At 35.0% G+C, this 15931-nt stretch overlaps 1 protein-coding gene across 2 annotated transcripts; it reads right to left on the bottom strand.

The window, feature by feature from the left end:
- Window positions 1-287: 287 nt before the first annotated feature.
- On the bottom strand, window positions 288-15713 carry LOC128178068 (sulfotransferase 1 family member D1-like). 2 transcript variants are annotated; one of them, XM_052845065.1, is made up of 7 exons: window positions 15377-15713; window positions 14572-14787; window positions 2987-3120; window positions 2697-2883; window positions 2482-2588; window positions 1732-1912; window positions 288-1471 (listed from the first exon to the last, which is right to left on the bottom strand). In XM_052845065.1, the coding sequence occupies exons 2-7, from the start codon at window positions 14741-14743 to the stop codon at window positions 1359-1361; spliced, it is 894 nt and encodes a 297-aa protein (XP_052701025.1). In that variant the 5' UTR covers window positions 14744-14787; window positions 15377-15713; the 3' UTR covers window positions 288-1358. The 2 variants fall into 2 exon arrangements, with proteins under 2 accessions (XP_052701025.1, XP_052701024.1); XM_052845064.1 differs by lacking the exon at window positions 15377-15713 and having other exon boundaries at window positions 14572-14866.
- Window positions 15714-15931: the final 218 nt, after the last annotated feature.

Raw genomic sequence — 15931 nt, 5'->3', positions numbered from 1 at the left:
TGCAAATTGTTCAACCAGATTTTATTTTTTTATTATTAAAAAGGGGGCGTGGTTTCCCTATTCTCATGGTGCTTTATCGCCACCCAAATTTGAAAAGGTATGACTTTACTATTACAATGCACTTGACCAAGAAATCCAAGAAATCCAAAACTTTTTTCGTAAACAATCAAAATCTCACGATTCCATGAATACTGGGGCATGCAGTAAACTTTCGGCTATTGATATTTTGATGATTATGAAAAATATTTCCTGATATAACATATATCAATCTAAAAAAAATTAACAGAGAAAAATATTCTCGATTTATTTAATATTGCACAAAATCTCATATTACCGTCACAAATAACCAATAACATTTAATAAGGTCACTATAAAGTAACGCAGTACATGTAATAAAATCTATTCAACAAATCAACATAACAAATCTTCATGAATGCATTTGATTGTCTAGTTGTCCATCTCTCTGTTATGATAAGTGTGTGCATGTATAACAATATGAAACATGATCATGTTTATAATCTTTCGCAGTGAATATACGCGACTGGACAAAACATTAGCTTTGATAGAGATGAAATATAATCAAAAGGTGTTACTCTGTGATGTAATATTGTATTTCTGTCAGGAAATTGACGTATTTTACCTCATTAATCAAGTAATTAATAGTAATTGCAAGGTTAAAAAAATCGTTTTCTACGTAGATTTAAGGTAAATGCTAAAAAAAAAATATTTATTCAGAGTAACAACAATCCACTGAAGACTTTAGATCACAACACCTAGTGCGGAGGGCTCAACGCAAATATAACCATATCATTACGGAATCTGTCACCGGAGTCATTCTTATTCAACTGGATTTAATTAACTTTGATGATTTACATTAACATCAAAGGAAATTAAACCGAGGTATGAATGATTAGATTTGGACAGAACAGATGTTAGGAAAAGGCTTTCTATAATAAATATGAAGTCTATTCAAAACCCAAACAATGCCTCCTCCTGAAGTACAGGCCACTCCAAGTTTGAAAAGGTTACAAACAGTTTTTAGAAAATGTTAAAAAATATACATGTATATTCGGTAATTGATATACATAAATAAATTACAATTAACAAGGTACGTATAATAGTGACCTAGTCTGACAAATCTTCATTTAACACAATAGACCTGTAAACCTGCTAGAAACAGACTGCAGTATTTTGAAAGTCAGATAGAATTCCAGAAGCTCTACCGTCAAACAAAATAAAATTTCTACTTCTGAACAGAATTCAGGAAGTCTTCTGCAAACAATAATTAATATAGTCAAATATAGTCAACTAGTGTGACCAGGGGAGGGGGGTCAAATGAAATACCGGAAGCTCGTCCGTCAAATGTAATAGCGGAAGCTAATCTGTTGGTCCTTCATCTGGCGAGCGTACTCCTTGTCGAACCTGTCGTTCTCTTTGTCGGAGAACCAGGACCTCCAGTCACCCACATCACCTGCGCAGGTAATAGACATAGGTATTCATTATCTACTTAGTGTTGCATTGGATGTGATCAGAGACTTCTTTGAAACTTTCGTCGTTAAAAAAAAGGATATGACGCAGATTTTGCTTTCTTGGAAAATATCCGTATAACAGTTTAAATTGATTGTAAAACAGCTTTCAGTCTACTATTTATTAGGGAAATTTTCATGAGGTACACGCTTGAGTATCATATATTTAACTAATTTTAGCTAAATATTAAACCTGTTGCCGTACCTCTCCTGAATATGGGCATCCTTCCATCAAAGGTGCAGTCTTTCCAGTAAGGTTGGGGATTTGCCTCTTTGCCATTTTTCATGTTTTTAAAAGTACACTTCTCAGCTACCATATTAATAAATTCTTCATCGCAGTCGACGCTCAAAAAGTCCGCTACCTTTCTCACGTTGGATTTTAAGTCCTAAATAATGAAATGTAAAATAAACATTTATGCACATAACCCCGGAAGCTTGGTACAAAACCTTTGCAAAAGTAAGTAATTTAAATCGGGGAGTTGTAAACATGAGTTCATCGACAGGTTGAGATGTCTGTAGATGTGGTATTTTAGAGGCTAGTGCAAGTGTTCTTCACCGAGTTCTAAGCAGAAGTCAAGAATTAACAAAGATCAACGACTGTACAGAATTCTACGCAAAGCCGATAAGTCTGCTTCATGAAAGCGCTTTAAAAGTCTTAATATTGCTTATGTTGCTCTTTTAAGTCTCAATTTATGTTAAAAGGAAGTCACACCCAACTCATGAATTTCAATTTGTGTGTTAAAGTTAATTTTAGTTTCAAATTGTAACACTTGAAAAATCCACCCGATTATTTTTTATTCTCTAGAATTACATGCAGTCGTTGTTCCATTTTAATCCATTGTCGATGAAATTATTTACTTTATACTTTTCTTTTTTCTTCAATTATGTTATTGATTTATTTCCTTTCCTTGCAGGGAGTTTGTGTATTACAACACCTTCTTGGGATTGAAGTTACCTTCTTCATTTCCTCAAACTCCAAGTGAAGTATTTTACAACCTCTGTTTTCTTGGCGCATAACTTTATCCCACTCTTTGACAAAGTCGAACCAATTTCCATACGAAACTAAAAAATAAATTTTCTATATAAATCAGACGACTGGAGTGTTTCTCTTTTTAAAAAAATCCAATTTCAATTTTTCAAAAATATTTAATCGCAAATGGAAAAGCTTACATTTGTCGCTGTAGAATATACATTGTAATAGGGCATGGAAGGATCCCGAGAAACTACCGGACATGTAGGTGAGTTTCTTCAGCATGCAGTAAAGTGACACCGCCGTGTCCTTCGGATTCCTTGACACGTGGATTATCCGCCCTTGTCGTTTGATCTCGTTCGGAAGGTAGCGAAACGGTAGGTGCGACTGCAAGTTAAGAAAAATCGAGTCAAATCTTCAACAAAACTAAAATACCTTTTGCGTCTTCAGATGAGATGTAAGTATGACACCTGTAGTTTTTCTATCAAACCTGTAGAATTCTTGGGGATTGTAGTTTTTCTATGTAACTGGAGTCGTAGAAGTCGATAGAGTGTAGGGGATCGCTAGAGTACTCGGCTTTCCCTCGGAGCAACATGGACACGATTTCCCGGACCCAGTGCGTCCCTGCAAGCAAAATATTGCCAAACTTAAAGTCTTTTACATGGCTGTATTGTCGATAACACAACAACCAAGGCACGTATATAGTGATACCTTGCAGAATCTTCCAAGATGATTTTGTTTGATTTTATTTTTAAAACAAGTCATGTAACGTTAGATAGACTCTTGTGCTGTTTTTATGAAATACTATTTTGTTGTGTTGTCTTGTTTTTAATGTTGTAATGGTCATAATCTGTATACTCGTTGACATTCATTCATTCTTTATTTATTTCCCACATAGAAGATTGTAGTATGAAATTTTACAACGAAAAAATATAAACATCAATACACAAAAGCTATATTACCCTATCGTTACTTGGCAGATGAAAAATTACAATAAATGGAGAAGGGAAAAGGGGCCCAAAGAAAAGAGAGGGGGGAATCAAACAAAAACATATATACATTTATAGGTGTCTCCATTTGAGGATACATTGATATAACGTACAGCTATAACAACGTGCGCAGTGTAGCAAATTTCTTGACTATTGTACGGGTATTTTTACATGGTGTTTTGAATAGAACGCAGGTATCTGTTATACCATGCTGCAGTGTCCCTCAGGAAGCGGAAGTTGAGGATGGGCAAGGTGCGTAAATCAAAGTTAGCTGTAACGTTTAAGATAAGCATCGGCCCGAGCAGAAAAAGGTAGATGTCACATGGAGAGAGACCACTGAGTTCAGCACTAAGACAGATGTCAAAGTCTTCGATGACTGTAACCCACTAAGCTTCTCGGAATGCAGCCATCCCTGGACAAGCGTTAGAGATGTGATCAAAGACGTCGCTAAGGTGGTTGCTACACACGAATAATTCAACATTAAATTTATTAAGTTTAATTTTGAAAATATTGGATGGGATTTTCTTGATAGCAGAAGGTGGCCTACTTGCGTTTATTTTACTGAAAACGTAAAAATCTTGGTAAAAAGCATTCGCTGGCGTCTCTGGTCAATGTCGAAGATCCTAAGAAGTTTCGGGGAAAAGTTGCCAGCTTGAAGGTGTGAGGTGGGGAAGGAGATTGTACTTTAGCATGAGAGTAATGATGTCGTGAATAAAGCAAAGTTATTTGCTTTTGGGGGACTGTACGTAGGAAAGCAGCCGATGTAGAAATATCTGTATGGTAAGGGTTTTAGTATCAAGATCACGTAACCGATCGAAGTAGAGCAGTTTTTCTTTTTCGGATGATATGGGAAGAAGTTCGAAGAGAGATTCACAAATGTCGGATCTTGTAGTCTGTGGAGGTCCATAACGGTTTTGCAAATGAAGTGTTGGAGCGTGCTGAGTGCTTGGAGATCTCGTTGCTGTAGGTCACACCAGAGTTTTCATCCGTATAGAATAGATAGAGTGACAACTTTTTTATATAGTCGAGATATAGTGTCGGGATTGGTATGTTCCTGTATTTTGATACCGAAATACGATTGTCTTTTCGATTTTTTTTATATTGGACAAATTGCAGGAGAATTCCTGAGGGATTGTATGATTTCGATAACACGATAGGTTCATTTCCAAAAAGTCATTAAGGGATTTGATATGTTTCGCATTGATAAAGAGGAGAATCCAGGAACGCTTGGATTATTTTCATTGAATTTGTATCTCCAAATTGTTGAGTACCCATAAGGCGGTAGTAAAGATGATTTGGATGGCTACATGAGTCAAAGCGATGCATGATATATCGTCTGCAGGTGTAGGGTTGGAGTTTACGATGTTGTAGATTCGCGTACTTGAACATTGACTTTGGATTTCTTAGAGCAGGACATTGACGACACAAGGTAGAGAGAAGTTAAGAGTTTACCTCCTTGGCGAACTCCCCATGAGACTGGGAACCAAACAGAGTTGGTGTAGTTTACCACGACAGAACATGATGTACCAGTATGGCGGTCGTCAATTCGAATCCATAACCGTCCAAGACGATGAAGCTTGTACATAAGACCGTCATGGTGCTCCCGGACAGTATCAAATGCCTTTTGAGTATCGCGAAATGCAACGTAAACCGTTGTGAAAAACAGTTTGTTTTAGGTTAAAACAGGCAGTGAGACAGCCGAGTTTGGGTTGAAATCGCTGTTGTTAAGTGTTAGAAAAGTCGGTTGAGGATAGAACATGGGTTTGGATTCTAGTAAGCAAATTCTTTCTAAACAGTTTTAAAAGACAAGGGAGTAAAGCTATCGGTTTATAGCTGTCTGATGATTTCTTTGGTTTGTTGCTTCCTTTGTGTATGGGAACAATAATGTCCTTTTTTCTAAGAATCTTGGATCTTGCCAATTTTGATATAGTAGAGTTAAATAAATGAAGCAGACAGAGTTTTAGTTCTTAGACGCCCTAAATGATGTGTTCATTTTGGATTTTAAAAAATCCAGGAGCTTTTCTGCGTTGCAGATCTCAATTAAGTGTGAATATTTCGTCCATACTGATGTCACCTCCTGAAAACAGTTACTTAGCATCATTTCGGTTTTTAAGGATTTGTACGATGTTTCAACAGATTGGGGGAAATAGGGTTGAATGAGTCGTTGTTCTTAGGGTTGTAAACATCTTTAAAATGTTGTGCAAATGCGTTAGCAATATCACTAGAATATGTAAATATGTCACCAGCGAATTATATCTCTACCTGGCGCTTGATCAACTTCCAGAAGAGTCAAACGTTGCATTCAGAAGCTTCGTCCATGTCCTTGAAGACTTTGGTCATGAATTAGTCGTGTGCAGATTGAAATTAATTCCTAAAATCTGTTCAAGCACGCTTGTAGTTTTTATACGGTTCATGACACATTCCACGGGGCCGTCCTTCGCTTATCCACATTCTGCGTTTTTGACGTACTGACGTTTGAAATCGTGGAAATGCTTAACTTCTAGTGTCTGTTCGGTTTTCAAGTATAGTTTATATTTTGAAATTGGATTTGTTGTGGATGCAGCGTCATGTAACATAAAATGAAGATCAGAAAAAAAATTTCAATGTCACAATTTTGATTTGTACAAATTTGTACGTTGAAGGTCCTCTTCATAAAAGCTAGCGTTAAAATCACCCCCAATATTCAGTTCTGATACAAATGGCTAAATAATATTATCAGAGGGGGAAAAGCCCCAAAAATGAACACAGATCGGTCACATGACTGTCTGAGTTCTATTCCGATGATGCGAGTAGAATCTAAATTTATTTACAAACATATAGACAGTTCAAGCTCCTTTTTAACATAATAGCAATGCCCTCTTTACCCAAATAGCATAAGCACTGTATAGATGTGTTGGTACCAGTAGGTTCTACAACTAATATAGTCAGGGTAGACGGAGTCCAAATAGCATAAGCACTGTATAGATGTGTTGGTACCAGTAGGTTCTACAACTAATATAGTCAGGGTAGACGGAGTCCAAATAGCATAAGCACTGTATAGATGTGTTGGTACCAGTAGGTTCTACAACTAAGATAGTCAGGGTGGACGGAGTCCAAATATGAAACATTGATGTACTTAAGATTATGCTCAGACACTATAGCAATATCACATTTAATATATTCATGCATATTTGGCAAACATAATGAAGAGAACATAGTCCCTCTTACATTCCGTGCGAAGATGCTGGGGTTATGAGACATGGGTAAAACAGTTGATAAAATACACAGAAAAACAGACTCAAAAACGTTCTTTAATCAACCCTTGTCTTCGTCGACAGGTTCGGCATCGTCCGAACGCGCAATTCTGTCCTGCCACTGTTTGTTGCTACGCCAGGGTCTGCAGGAGATCCCTTTAGGCCAGAAGTTTTCGGACTCAATAAAATATTGTACACGCATCTCTCAGAGCTACGTTGATTTTAGCGTTCCGTTGTGCACCTTCGCGTTTAGGTTAAAAAAACACACAAGGAAACGGATATTTCTTTATCCTTAAGGAATGTTATCATACGCGCCGTGTAGACCGCTGGCCTATTCCGGAAATGTAGTTAGTAGCGTACATTACGTCTGTGGTTAACGCCTTCAAATATGTCAGCGTCCACTTTGGCACATGTAGTGTCAGACCTACCATAAATGGAAATGATTTAAAAGGCGTCTGTTGCATTTTATTCGCCCATTTTCTTTTAAATTCCAACAAATATACAGAGGACATCAACCACTTGCTATGTGACACCATGTTGATGTACACTAATTCTGCCCCCATAGTATCAAATCTAAACATTTGATAAATACATCATGTAGTAGAAATAGGATTAAGCAGTTTGCTGGGCCTCTTCATAATCACATAATCTGTAGGATATAGGGAAAGAGACAATCGATTACCTGCGCATTGTATCAGCCAAAAAAACACGAACCAAAATACAACATTTTGTTTGTGAAACATTTACGTTTTAATTGTTTTGCATTTTATTTTGTTGTTTTCTATTTCAAAAGTACATGTTCGATATGCATGGTTAGTTTTAAAGTACACGTTTCGCACTAGGAATTTAAAATAGTTTTATTTCAGTGTTTACCCACGAAATGTAATGTAACATTTTTGTGGTAAAGCATTCAATGCAAAGAAATGCTTAAAATAATAATAAAATTGGACTATCATTTTATTTAATTCTAGTAATTTGTGTCAGTTTACAAATCATTGCTTTCCTGAATAGAGTTTTTTTTTCAGATAAAAATAAGTTTCATAACAGAATAATAAAGGCCTAAAAAACCAGGCAGTTTTGCCTTCGTTTTAAAAGGTTGTGATATTTTTCTTACTGGTAGTACGTTTTAACATACATTTATTTCATTTCATGGAAATAATTTTAAAATAATCATAATCAGGCGACTTCAGCGATTGATACACAGTGTACAGCGATTGCTACTTATTCAGTGTTATATAAACACGTAAAAAGAAGTTACGTGAAATGTACCTAATCAATAAATTTTACAAAAGTAAGATTAAATCAAAACTCAAAATAAATCATTTTATTAAGTTTTATTTTTACAGGAAGTCGACGAAGATGTGCGTTTTATTTATATATAAAGACGCCCTAACTTATTCCTAGATATGAAAGAACAAGACAATTTTAACGACACGATCTACACGAGGGCTGTAGGCGCACAGTGCTCTTGACCCCCGGGCTTCACAACGGCCGGGGCCGCTTGGGCTGCCATGTCAGGTGAGAAATGACGTCATTCTCATGTGTTTTTGTTTTCGTCGCGTGAATTTCTAAACTAAAAACTCAATAGAGCTCATGAAGTGAAGCAATAAATCACATTTTTCAAGTAGCTGCAGGTCTTTAGCTCCCGGTCTAAAAAAAATTCGGATGGACGACCTGGAATTTGCGTATAAATAAGGTTAATCAGTCCAAAACTAGTGCACGTTTTTGTGCGCAAAAAATATACAGTTTTTTTCAATGGGCGGCACTGTAGCTCCATTGTCGTCCATCCGAACTTTTTCAGACCGGGAGCTACAGACCTGCAGCTAATTTTCATACCATTTTTTTTTTAAGATTTATTTTGTATTTGTTAATTTCGCTTTTGGTTTCAACTATAAAAGGTATTGTGTGTGTCAGTTATATCACATTATCATGTTTACTTTATTTTTATTAATTTTAACAATATCTTATTCAGCATAACATATTAAATGATTGGGCAGCAGGCATAGCCTGTTTTTGCCTTCTCCTAATGTTCTCATTATATGTTAAAGTGTAAGCAAGAAAGTATTAGTAAGATAAATGGTTTAACTTATAAAGAATTGTGGGTATTTATTTTTTAATCTTTTCAATAACTTTTTTTATTCCAAAGAAAGCCAAACGGCGGTATTGTCCAAACTACATGTAAGTCTTGACAAAAATGAACTCTAATGACAAGGTATTATATTATAATTTTTTTAAAGGTATTTGGCCAAAGTTTCAACTAGTATTTGAGTAATAGATAAACACGATATCGTTAGGATAACATCGACATTATTATAATGATGCACAAACTGGTTTCAAATTAGACGCCAATACAGCTCATTCCATTTTGGGTCTACAGTGACTTACAATATCATATTAAAAGATAAAAGAAAGTTTAAATAGCTATCAGAGAGCATTTGATTGTGTAAATTTAATTGATATAGTTTGCTATAAATTAATTCAACAAGGTATGCAGGTAAAATTATTTGAATTGCTATAAAATACGTGTAGTACATACGCGAATAGAAATCAATATGCATTACTGCAGGATTGTCAAATCGTTTTTTTTCATTGCGGTGTGTTGCAAGGTGAAATCATATCGCATATGTAGGTTCGACACAGCACTTGTTATCATATGATTTATTGTAAATCATGAAGATTTCCAGCTGAGATTGATAGAAATATTGAAAATGTTCTATCTCAAATATGACTATACAAAGGCAAGTAATCATGTGTATCTTTTGTTGATTTATAAGATATGTACATAAATGTCTAATACAACGTTGGGTTATAACAATGACTTTTCCTTTTGCCCCAATGGATATTAATTGATACAACCTTGAAAGTTATGTGGTAAGGAATTGATAATTTTTCTGTTTACCATAATTAATACGAGTGGGATGCAAATGTGACTGTCTCATGGTCTTTATTTTTATGCACAGCTTTACATACAGTATAAGATTAATGTCTTTTGGTTCGAAAAAAGTTCAAAGCAGCTGAGAGCAGTTTTCATCCGTTTAATGAATGTGTTTTATTTATACGCGGACAAATCGTTTTACTAAATCGTGAAGATTTCAGTCTTGTCAATTTCTATATAGCCTAATATATGCAAATATTACAATCGATTTTTATAGAAATAGAGGAGGAAATACGTAGTGGCTGTTAATATATTCCTTTTTTAGTATCTTTGTACGTGATAAAAGAGATATGGTAAATTAAAATAATTAATAATTCAGTTTTCCTTCTAATCTTTTATTTTTTTTCATACATAAATCATAACATAACTTTTTTGCTCATTTTTAATATATATACGAATTACATAATTACAAAATGCGAATCAAGTTGTAATAATAACAGGCAATTGACGTTAAAAATATTTAATAGGTTATTATTATAGTACAGGGAAATATCTACCAATAAATCACAGGCCCTTGTTTCTGTATAAAGGAATTAAATCACTCATCAAGATGAAGGGCACGGTATCCGACTTTTTTTCTTGTAATGTGGAGTCCGCCAAGGAGAAAATTTATCACCATTTTTGTTTTCATTGTACATCAATGACTTAGAAAGTAGCCTTGTTGAAAAAAAAATGTTACTGGTCTGCAAAGCTTTTCACATTAAAAGAAAATGAATTTTGTGTATACATGTATATATATAACTGCTTGTAGTTCTTTATGCAGACGATACTGTTATCTTGGCGGAGTCTGGCGATGATTTGCAGTACGCACTGAATGAGTTTGAAAGTTATTGTAAAGAGTGGAAATTAAATGTTAATAGAAATAAAACAAAAGTATTGATTTTTTCCAAAGGACCTATGTGTAAAAGAGTTTTTTTTTATTTAAACAACAGAGTTTTAGAAATTGTTAAAGAATTTAAGTACCTTGGCATTATATTTTCAAGATCTGGCTCTTTTTTAAAAGCCAAAAAACATTTATGTAACCAAGCCAAGAAGGCAATGTATGGTGTCGTAAAAAAAATAGACAATTTAATCTGCCAGTTACATGTCAGTTAGAAATCTTTGATAATATGGTTGTACCTGTATATCTATATGGTTGCGAAGTATGTGGGTTTTGAAAAACTTGATAGTATTGAACGAGTTTACTTAAGGTTTTTAAAGCACAATTTATGTTTTTAAAAAAGTTGTACTCCAAATTATATGATTTACGGAGAAACAGGTCGTTTTCCTTATATCTGTAATTGTATTTACTAGAATGGTATCACACTGGTGTAAATTAATTTCTAGTACTAATACTATAATTACAAATATATTATACCGGTACTTGTTAGATCAGACTGAAAATACAACCAGTACTAACCCTTGGATTGATTGTATACGTCATATTTTTAACTCATGTGTTTTATAAAATGTTTGGCATAGTCAGTTCTTAAATATTGTTAACCAAAAATGGGTTTAACGGCAGTTAAACAGAGATTACAAGATCAATTTATTCAAAATTGGCATGCTGATATAAATAATTCATCAAAAGGAGTTACATATAAAAATTTTAAAACAAATTTTGGATATGAAAAATACTTAAATATTTAACCCCTGAAATTTAGAAAAATTCTTGTGAAATTTCTTACTTCAAATCACTATCTACTAGTTGAACTGGGAAGATGGGAAGGTATCCCATTAAATAAAAGATTTTGTTATACTTTCATGTTAAATACTGAAATCTGATTGGTTAAGACGCAGTTAATAATATTTACTATTACCCTCAGCGTTAGCAACGCACTTGGCAACGGGTAACATTAAAAAATGTTACATGCGCGAAAATTATGAGCGTACGGTTCGCTGTAGAATTCACGTTATTCCTATATAAAAGCAGTAAAGTTTTCATAAAAATTTTAAAAAAGACATTCAGTATAACAAAATAAATAGTGCCTGTTTGTGAGGATAACAGTTGAAATTGACACCCCTCGAAAACCATTGTCAACCTCCGCTTCGCGTCGGTTGACAATGGTTTTCTCGGGGTGTCAATTTCAACTGTTACCCTCCCAAATAGGCACTATTTATATATTGTCCTCTCTGTAACACAAAACGTAGAGCCGATTAAATTTCTTTATATTTTAGAATGTGATGCAATATCACAAGTCCGGAAAAAGTTTATACATAAAACATTTTCGGCTAGACCAAATGTGCTTAAATTTCCTACCTTATGACAACATGTAATTTGAAATTGTTGAGAAAATTGTGTATGTGTTCATAACAAAGATAGGTAGTCTGTCCTCCGTGAATTTCAACTTAAATAACTTTTCCCAACTTATAATTATACAAGTTTATACTTCTGTACCTTTGACCCAATTTATATGTTTATTTTAATGTTACATGTAGATTTGTCCTTATGTACCATATGTTTGATATGGTTTTGAGAGAATAAATGAACTGAACTGTGATAAAGTTGACCCCGTAATAACAAAAAATTCAAACATCGTCAAAGAAGAAAAATACTTTAGTAGGTACATTGTACTGTAACAATGATTGCTTTAAGAAGTATTTACTTGATTTGTTTTGTAAGAAAAGCGGTCGTGTTTCATGACCAGTATAGTATAGTAAATACATAATCAAAGAGATAATTGACACTGCATCACGGGATAGGTATAGTATAGTTTATTAGCTCAAAACCACATGGTTTATAGGCATCCGAGGGGGGCGGGGGGGGGGGGCTGCCCCCCCCCACTTTTTGTGCAGCAAAGATTTTTCTTAAATTTACATACAAAAAAATGAACTGAATTGAGTCCCCCCCCCCCCCCCCCCCCCGCCCACTTTTATGGGACCATGTTAAAAATTTGAATTGAAAATAAGGAAATAAACAATGAAATTGAAGAGAAAAGGTAAACCCCCACACCCCCCCCCCCCCCCCACCCCCGAAGGATTAGGATTTTCAGGATTTTGGAAAGTAATTATTTTGAATTCTTTTCCCTTTCTTTTTTTTTGTTTGTTTGTCAAGATTTTTTGGATGAGTCTGCCCCACCCCCACTTTCAAAAACGATGCTACGTGCCTGACATGTGAATACATTATCCGTATGAACAAATATATTTTTGCAGTACACAGACATATCAAAATATCTGGTATTTTAAAGTAATTTACAGGATACAATATGATTTTTTCAGTGTAGATACAATACATTATTCAAGCCAATGACGCGTGATATCCGGTATCTAACAGCGGTTAACAAGACACATTCTGTATCATTGTAGGTACAATATATTTCTAATATAAGTGAATATATATCCTGTATAATGTAAAAAGTGGGAGTATATTAAGAAGTCTGCCAATTAAGATTAATTTTTCTTTCCTTAGTCATTGACTTATTGACAATTAAAATAGAATTACATTTGTAATACAGACATCGCGTGGATTATTAGCAAACAAATTGCGTAATACTTTAAATAAACGATAAATAACCTCTAATGCATGCTTCACGGACGATTGCACGTTGATCATATGAGCGGAGCCTGATTTATTTTTTTAATAGGGTTACAAAGAATAATTCTATTGAGGCCCGATGTCTATTAATGTTTGGTAATTTTACGATATGAATTTAAAAAGTTTGATTTTTTTTCATAAGAGGAGGTGGAGCGGGACACCCCCCCCCCTCCCCCGATTCGCGCATGATTTTGATTATGAAATTAATATCTAATATAGTGCAATATTCGCTATCAAGTCCAAATATCATAAAATGGACTATGTAAAAGGAATTCATTTTTCCTCATAAATATTGCTTTATGTAATGTCATATAAAATCCATCAATGTAAGATAGCGTTCATGGTACTCAGACGAGAAATACTATCATGGAGGCTTGGTGGGGGAACAAGTAAAGGACACTGATAAAACTGCTACCTGCTTCTGTAGAGATCTTACTTGTACTACCATTACTTGTACTACCATTACTTGTACTACCATTACTTGTACTACCATTACTTGTACTACCATTGTGATTCCGCGTCGTAAGTTGAGGTTTGTCCCCTGTAGCGATTTCATCATAATTGACTGGGGAGGGGGCGTCCCGCGGGGTTGTATTTCTCTTGTTTTTGTTTACTTGCTTATGAAGGACCAATCCCGTCAGGAATGAAGAAAATATTTATTTGTAACTGACCTATACACCGGCAGGCCGCGGGGTCAGTTCACTGTGAACTCTTAGTGTCCCCTGCAGGAGCGGTGGCTGTAGCGGCCAGTGGCCAGTGTCACAACCCCCAGACCTAGTGCACGTCCGTACCGCACGGGCCGCCGATGGATTGATTAAACAGAGTCACTGACACTATACTGGGTCCCATTACTGTTTGCATGCATTTTAACCTTTAATATCCTTGTTAAAAATTAATAATGTTTTTTTTACGGAAGTCCTGATATATATAAATATTAAATGTATTTCAAATAATAAAAGACAGAGAACTTAAAAAAGTATAGCTTTATAATGGTAATACTAAACAGTTTAATTTAATTAAAAGTGTTCCAAAAACAAATCCCAAAATATCATATTCATTTTTTTTATTTCGCTTTTTGAATAGAACATAACCTTGTTATAAAATTATCCCCGTTACCAGATTATATCAGATCGACTTGGGCACTCACGGTAAGTCAGATGACTTGATGACTTGACTTATACATGTAGTACTCGGGTAGCACAAGTCACCTTACCGCGGGGGGAGGGGGGGGGGGGGTAGTTACACAGGTATCGCAACTTATATTTTTGGATACGTGGATATGGAATGACAATTAAGTTATGAAACGGGAGAGCTAACTGACTTGACTCTATAGGGTCTACAGGTAAGAAAAATGACCTGACCGGGGAACCGGGGAGGGGGGTGTACAAAGGTAAATCTACCTACCTGACTTGGGGTAGGTGGACAGCAGTACGTCGGTGTCCCTGATCCGAGCAGTGGCGATCTTCTTCAGGTGATCCTTGACGTTTCCGGGAAAAGCGTACGGAAAACTGAAGTGGTCGTAAAGTTTGACCCTGGTCAAATGGTCAGGCTCCACGCTAAACTCGTACACTTCCATGCTTCTCTATGCGTACCCTGGCTCTAGCATCGGCAAACACAGTCCTTGTAATACAGAATGCAGTGCCTTTTATGACTTTCTTCCTTGGCGAGTAAATGTACTGATGAAAAATGTGTCATTGAAACCTATCTTAAATCTTCTTAAAAGCATATCACTTTGCATAAAAAATATGAATGAAATATATGGTGTGTAAGTGGGCGTGTCTATCGGAAATTAAAAGAATCTCATTGGATGGGATAATGAGAGTTCTGACCTCAATATTTAACGGATCATATCATTAGAAGAATTCTACACTCAATAAGGACACGTGCCCATGCATACACATATTTATCATAAGCCTTTACATATACTAGTGCCAGTAGTGTGCAGTATAAAACTAGATAGAAAACAAAATTAAATAAAAATATTACACATTAGTTATGCAGATACATAAAACTTTATCTATTTCTGATCTTTACATACCAATAATATATAGATTTAATATACGTTTATTTTTAGGTATGAATAAATATTGATATATTAAGGAATTTCTTCCATCTGAACTTCAACCGTTTCCATTAATTACGGACATAAATATATTACATGTTATTAGCATGAATGAATTTTTCAAAGATAAGAAAACATTTTACTTACTGTTAAACGTTAATCCAAAGATGAACAGTCTTCTCCATTCTTGTGATATTTGGGTAGATTTGTAACACACTACAATTACTAAAGTTCCCAAGGTAAACACTGATGACGTGAAATTTATACATCTTCAAAGAGGAAAAATATATTTCATACGGGAAAAAATCTAAACACAATGATTAAAACATGTATGAATATTGTCCATTTATACGGCGCTACTCTTCCTGCTAACAATCGGTGCGTTCTCACATAGTTAAATGTATTTACACAACATTTTTAAAAACATCAATGTGTAAAATAAATATTATGAAAACAATGAGTGGAATTTCAGGTTTCGCACTCTGCGTTGTTTGTATACGGCATGACAGGTGGTGAACGTTCTCTGGTAACCTCCTTCAAGCCCAGTGTGGTCTGGGTCAACTGCATGGCAATATCGCGGTCACGAATACAAACAAAAGCTGTCTGGGTCCAAAGAGAAGCTTTCAGGATCATATATATATCAAATGATGACATACAATATGATAATTAATATATACGAACAGTATACCTACATTTGGATCA

The sequence above is a fragment of the Crassostrea angulata genome, chromosome 3, assembly GCF_025612915.1.
Source record: "Crassostrea angulata isolate pt1a10 chromosome 3, ASM2561291v2, whole genome shotgun sequence".
NCBI lineage: Eukaryota > Metazoa > Mollusca > Bivalvia > Ostreida > Ostreidae > Magallana > Magallana angulata.
This window is presented reverse-complemented; position numbering and strand designations above follow the sequence as displayed.

Bases quoted from the DNA above. Each gene is read 5' to 3' on its own strand.
- LOC128178068 (XM_052845065.1), bottom strand. From the start codon at position 14,743: ATGGAAGTGTACGAGTTTAGCGTGGAGCCTGACCATTTGACCAGGGTC. The intron at 2,884-2,986 runs GTTTGATAGAAA...CTTAACTTGCAG, and splicing joins AATCCCCAAGAATTCTACAG to TCGCACCTACCGTTTCGCTA. The intron at 2,589-2,696 runs GTAAGCTTTTCC...TTTATTTTTTAG, and splicing joins TATATTCTACAGCGACAAAT to TTTCGTATGGAAATTGGTTC.